The 6,797-nt window shown below is 43.2% G+C and overlaps 1 protein-coding gene across 1 annotated transcript in view; it reads left to right on the top strand.

Annotated features, from left to right (window-relative positions):
- Window positions 1-2,342: 2,342 nt before the first annotated feature.
- Window positions 2,343-6,797, top strand: part of LOC137357071 (ankyrin-1-like) — a 183,208-nt gene continuing 178,753 nt past the window's right edge. Inside the window, exon 1 of the mRNA XM_068023055.1 lies at window positions 2,343-2,448. Coding sequence (XP_067879156.1) covers window positions 2,358-2,448 — 91 coding nt within the window. The 5' untranslated portion in view covers window positions 2,343-2,357. The remainder of the gene's footprint in view (window positions 2,449-6,797) is intronic.

Raw genomic sequence — 6,797 nt, 5'->3', positions numbered from 1 at the left:
CAAAACTAATTCCACATCTTTGGAGGCGTTTAGATGATTGCTAATTAATTGTTAGAGAAAACTGCTGCATTCCACAGCATATGAAGGTGCCATCTTCACAGTTTGTGATGGTGCCTGATTGGAGGTGGTATCGCCTGTTAAACACATTCTGTCCTGCAGTAAACTTGTTCACCTCATCTCCTGAGCCAGCACAGTCAATATGTGTGTGACCAACAGTGTTCTGTTGATTTTTCTTTTCCTTCCCTGTTTGTATTTTACACAAATAAGCCTTTAGGTGCCCCTGGACAGGGATGTCTAAGCTTTTCATTTTAACAGCTCTGATATAAAAGTTAAATCTGAAGGAAGAAAGACTTGCATTTCGATAGCGCCTTTCATGACCTCAGGCTATTCCAAAGCTCTTGACAGCTGATGAAACTGAGTCACTGTTGCAGTGTAGGAATATGGCAGTCAAGTTGCACACAGCAAGCTCCCACAAACAATATTGGCATGATAATCTGTTTCGGGTGTTGGTTGAAGGATAAAGGTTGGGCGGGTTGGGAGAACATCCCTGCTCCTCTTCAGCATAGTGTCCTGGGGTCTTTAAAATCCAGCTGAGGGGGCAGACGGGCCTTGTTGCCAAAAGCAATCACCTCCAACAATGCAGCTGTCTCTCAGTACTGCATTGGAGTGTCAGCCTAGATTTCTGTGCTCAGGTCTCTGGAGTGGGACTTGAACCCACAACCTTCCTAACTCAGAGGCAAATGTGCTACCCACTGAGCCACAGTTGTACTCTTTACCCCTTGCTCTTCAAGCATCTCCATTTGCTGTTGTGAAAAACCTGGTGTCCTAAAAGAAAGCTGTGCAAGCCAACATTCATTGTTGCACAGCATTTCCAGCCGGCTGGCCCTTTGTTAGGGTTTGCTGACGAAAATCAGCATGGAGCGCACCCCTCTTTCCCCGTTGTCACTGAGTTCTGCTGCCCTTTGAAGCAGTTCCACTTGCTGCATGGTATAGGTGGGAATTCCTGCAAGAACAGGAAGCACTGCGAGTAGGAACAACATCACAGGAAGGAGGTTGAGGCCAGGAACGATGCTGTTGGGAGTCGAGAGTCCGATTGTCGGCTTTAACTGAGGGAAAGGGGATTAGAGTTTGAATGGACCAAAGTAGCAAGTTGAATGGGAAGGTAGAGGAGAGTGTGTGCCTGAAGTGGGTTGCTGGTATAATTGAGAAGAAAGATAAAGAGTGAAATATGAACTGGGGGTTTTGGGGGAGGAGAGTCTCTGTGAAAGACAGGGACTTGATTGGGTGATGGCACTTCAGTTAACTAGTTGAAGAGGATTATCGTGATTCAGCATGGTAGAAGGAAGAGGGACTGCTGCGATATCTTTTGCATGTGATGATGTGGCTGGAGTGTTGAAAATCGGAATGCTGCTTACTTCAAAATGATTAAAATTCTGCAGTTATGGGGTATTAAAATGCTAGAAAATTGAAACTTATCCTGGGCACATAGCCTGGAGTCTCCTGAATGTTTTCCACCAATTTTATGACGACTCCATTTGCGTTTTCTCCATCGGGCTTACATTGTTCCTTCCCATATAACTGAATGAAGGTGTGTTAACCTGCAGCCTAAGTCACAGAGCCCATTACAGCTTCTTATTTCTCATAATCAGGCCTCCTCTTAAGTTTCAAAGCTTTTCCTGGAACAGCATTCCAAACCTAAAGGCCCATAAAGTCCATACAAGAAAGACAATGATCAGACTCAGCTGCCTGGGCTTTGAGGGCCAGATTACTGGGTTATGGGGGACACATGTGGCCTCAGGGCTGCAGTTAGGGGATTTATGGGAAAAATTGGATACGATAGTAAAAGAAAATCATCACTGCAGTCTATGTGATGTCAGCTCTTAGCATTTATATGGAAGCAGGCCATTGGGCTCAAGCTATCTCTGTTAGTGTTTATTCTCAACATTACTGAAAGTTGATAAGCCACCTGGTGTGGATTGAATGCATCCCAGGTTGCTGAAAGAAACTAAGGTAAAAATAGCAGAGGCATTGGTTGCAATTTTTCAACACTGATTGAATGCAGGATCAGTGCCAGAGGACTAGAATGTTATACCATTATTCAAGAAAGGGGAGAGAGATAAACTCGGCAACTACAGGCCAGTCAGCCAATCATCAGTGGTGGGAAAGGTGTTGGAAACCATTATAAGGAACAAAATAACTTGGCATTTGGAAAGGCATGGGTTAATCAAGGAGAGCCGGTATCGATTTGTTAAGGGAAAATCGTGTCTGACTAACTTGATTGAGTTCTTTGAGGTGACAGAGAAGGTTGATCAAGACAATGCATTAGATGTTGGATATTCGATGTTTGTTTTGTCCGTATGGACTTCTGGAAGGCCTTTGACAAAGTGACACAAGAGGCTTGCAAGAAGATGGCAGTATATGAAAATGGCCCAGTGATGGAATACAAAGGTTAGTGATGATGGATGGATTGATGTTTTTCAGTCTGGAAGTCTGGTGTTCTATTTGACCTGAAATGAGCTACCAATGACATATCCCGATCATTACTAAGACCACCTACTTCAACCTACACAACATCATCTGACTCGGCCCTTGCCTTGACTTACCTGCTGTTGAAACTCTCATTCATGCTATTGTTACCTCTAGACTTGACAATTCCAGCATTCTCCTGGCTGACTTCCCACATTCTGCCCTCTGTAAATTTGGGTTCAACCAAAACTCTGCTGCCCATGTCCTAATTCGCACCCAATCCAGTTCATCCATCACCCACTGTTGCTCACTGACCTACCTTGACTCCCAGTTAAGCAATGCCTCAATTTTAAAATTCTCATCCTTTCAAATTCCTCTGTGGTCTTGTCCCTCCCTGTCTTTGTAACTTCCTCCAGTCTTATAATGCTGCAAGATCTCTGTACTCTGCCAGTTCTGGCTTTTTGAGCATCCCTGCTTTTAAAGCTCCACTATTAGTGGCTGTGTCTTCAGCTGCCGAAGCCCTAAGCTCTGGAATTCCCTCCCTAAACCTCTCCGCCTTTCTGTCCTCCTTTAAGGCACTCCTTAAAATCTAGATCTTTGATGAAACTTTTGGTCATCTGCCCTCATATCTCCTTATGTGTCTCGGTGTCCAGTTTTGTTTGATAAGCCTCCTGTGAAGTGACTTGGGCCATTATACGATGATAAATGTGCTATATAAATACAAGTCGTAGTTGGGAGATGGTTTGTCGTGGTGCTCTGCAAGGATCAGCTTTGGGTCCATTACTCTTTCCTTTCACTTTTTATAAATGACCTAGACTTGGGTTTAGGGAGCAGCATTATCAAGTTTCTTCTTCTTCTTCTTTCTTTTGGGCCTCCTTATCTCGAGAGACAATGGATATGCGCCTGGAGGTGGTCAGTGGTTTGTGAAGCAGCGCCTGGAGTGGCTATAAAGGCCAATTCTGGAGTGACAGGCTCTTCCACAGGTGCTGCAGAGAAATTTGTTCGTTGGGGCTGTTGCACAGTTGGCTCTCCCCTTGCGCCTCTGTCTTTTTTCCTGCCAACTACTAAGTCTCTTCGACTCGCCACAATTTAGCCCTGTCTTTATGGCTGCCCGCCAGCTCTGGCGAATGCTGGCAACTGACTCCCACGACTTGTGATCAATGTCACACGATTTCATGTCGCGTTTGTTTACACACAATATAAAGCTTGGCAAAGCAGTAGATCATGTTGGGGATAGTTGTGGAGTTCAGGATGATATAGACAGGATGGTGAAATGGGCAGAAGCATGGCAGATGGAGTTCAATGCAGTAAAGTATGAGTGATTCACTTTGGGAGGGCTAATGTAGAAAGACAGGATATATAAATGCACCATGTTGAAAAGTGTAGATGAGCAGGTGGGGCTTGGTGAGACCTTGGTGTTCACATAAACAAATCCCTCAAGTTATCAGGGAAAGTTGATAAGGCAGTTAAAAAAAGTATATTGCGTTACTTGTGTTTATAAATAGAGTAATAAAATATAAAAGCAAAGAGATCATGCTGGAACTTTATAAATCACTGGTACAGCTTCAGCTGGAATATTGTGAACAACTCTGGGTGCCACGCTTCAGGAAAGATGTAACGGCTTTAGAAAGGGGACAGAGGAGGTTGACCAGGATGGTCCTGGGAATGAGGGAATTCTGTTCCAAGTAGAACAGTCCTAATTTTTCCAACCTCTCTTCGGAACGGAGAAGGTTAAGAGGTGATCAAATCGAGGTTTTCAAGATGATGAGAGGTTTTGTTAGAGTTGACAGAGAAAAACTATTCCCACTGGCGAGTGAGTCAATAACCAGAGGTCAGAGATTCAAAATCATTGGCAAAAGATCTACAGGAGAAATGTTTTCACTCGGAGTTGTAGGGATCCGGAATGTTATACTGAAAAGTTGGTGGAAACTGATTTCATCAATAATTTTCAGAGGAAGCTGGACAGGTACTCGAGGATGAGGAATTTACAGGATTACAGACAAAAAACAGGGATGTGGGACTAAACACTGCTCATTCAAAGAGCCAGTATAGGCACAATGGGCCAAATGGCCTCTTCCTATAAGTCTATGAACAGTTCTAATTTCCTGTGTTTACTCTAGTCCCAAATCCCTTTATTCCTGTTTCCTTCAACCACCTATCTAATATGTTCCTAAATGTTGACATGGTTTCTGCTTCAACCATTAACTCTTATGCTCTCAACTTTTTGTCTTAAATCTCTTGCATTTAATTTTATACCTAATTTAGTACTTATGTTCCACTTGTTCTAGATCCATCAGTCACTACAAATGGACAATTTCCATTTGAAAGTCCTGCTGTCCCTCCACACTGAATAAACAAACCAGTCATTGGTTCAGCCATCCATAAACAAGAACCCAGAGAAAGTCAAAATGACTTGGAAACTCACCAAGTTGGAGTCCAAGTCTGCTCGCTGTTTGCAGCATTAATCTTGTACTTGTTTTCTTGGTCTGCCTTTTATGGCTGCCATAGCTGGCACGATGCACTGCTCCCACACTGAGCCAGTAATCAACATCGTACACAGATGGTTCAGCGGCTACCTGAAAGATAATTATTCTTTTTAGTAATTTGACTTCCTCAGTGGAGTGAGTTTCTCTCAAACAGCTGACCATACAACACTAGAATGCTTTGGGTCTTACCCTTGGTCTGTGCTGAAGGGCTGGAAATGGAGAGACAAATGGACTGAACATGCCTCACTTCTCCAAATGCACTGAAAGTTTGGGGAAAGCTGCTGAAGTCCAGGACTGAGGGGTTGGACTCTGGGAAGGAACTGTAGTCCTGTGTTTGGGTCAGTTCAGGCACTCAAAGGTCAGTGACTGGGTTGATTTTAAACTGATCTGAAAGAGGCAGATCACTGGAGAAGCAATAACATAGCATTAATCCCCTCATTGAGCGTCTGTGTGGCTACGCAGCAAGCACCCTTTCCAGTTCACAAGACAATGGCACTTTTATTTTATTTTGGGTCTGGTGATGAAATATATTATTGCATGGTCCTGATTCTGCTGGGAACACTCAAGTGTGACCCACTCAAACAAAGAGAGCGAGGCAAAGTTGATAAACTGACTCTGACACATGGTAAACTGCTGTCTGTGAGCAGAGAGCTCACAGAGTACAAGGAAGCAGAGATATGAATCAGAGCTAAAATACTTCAGGGCTGTGCAGTTAACCCTTCACTTTCTGCATGCAGTACAGTGCTGACTGTCAGATACTGGGACGATCTGAGTTTCAGGTTATTAACTGACAAGCCTTCTATTAATTTTTCATTGCAACATACCTGTAAATATTACTACAGCACAGAAACCCACCTCCTGAACTGGAACATCTTCAAATGACACAGTGAGTAGTATCCAAGGCCTTCCCCCCCATGCCCAACTAAACCTGGGAACCAAGACTCTTTGTCCCTGGCCAACATTTTTCTCAGTGGATGTGCAAGCACACTCTCCTCCTACCAACACTCTGCAATCAAAATTTATCATGGTTTTATTAACTAGACAATGCATTGCCTGTGGCTTTACCCATGGGCAGTCAATAAACAATAGTTTTATTTGTACATGAGATGGTGTTTGGAATTAGGAGAAAAACTTCAGAAGCTTACTCTCCAGATTTAACTACATTCTTAGAGCTGATGCAGCAAAATTGAGTGGTAAAAGTTAACGCAAAAGAAATAAGAGATGAGATAGAAAGAAATAATGAGTACTTGTTTGAGGATTTATGACAGAGTGGGAGAAAGTCCTCAGTGAGGTATCTCTGGGCTCAGTGCTGAGAGCACAAATGTTTCTAATTTACATCGGTGACCCGCATTCAGAAACTCTTAGCAAAGTGGTATAATTTACAAAAGGAAGCAAACTAGGAGGGGCAGTAGAAACAGTGAAAGCAGCTTGGTAAATAGAGCATATGTAAGTCTGGGCAAAACAATGGCAGATTCAATTTAAGGCAGACAAATATCCCAAACCATAAGGAAGAATGGACAGCAAACGTACTTCTTGGCATCGAAAAAGCTAAGGATGAAATTGGAAGAGCTCTGGGAGTCGTCTTCGATTCACTACCAAACATGGCCAAGCACTGCAAAGCAGCAATCTACAATGCTCATGTCATGTTGAAATATAAAACCAAAACAGTGGAATATACATCAAACTTTCTCATGTTCCACTCAGATCACAACTTGAATACTGCATCCAGGTCTAGTTGTCAAGAAAGGAAAGAAACAATGAAATATTGGAGGCAGAGCAGAGAGGGGTTAGAATACTCATCCCCAGTGTTAGAGTCTGGGTTTGCAGGAGAGACTTGAGCTTATC

The sequence above is a fragment of the Heterodontus francisci genome, chromosome 47 (genome assembly GCF_036365525.1).
Source record: "Heterodontus francisci isolate sHetFra1 chromosome 47, sHetFra1.hap1, whole genome shotgun sequence".
Classification (NCBI taxonomy): Eukaryota; Metazoa; Chordata; class Chondrichthyes; order Heterodontiformes; family Heterodontidae; genus Heterodontus; species Heterodontus francisci.
This window is presented reverse-complemented; position numbering and strand designations above follow the sequence as displayed.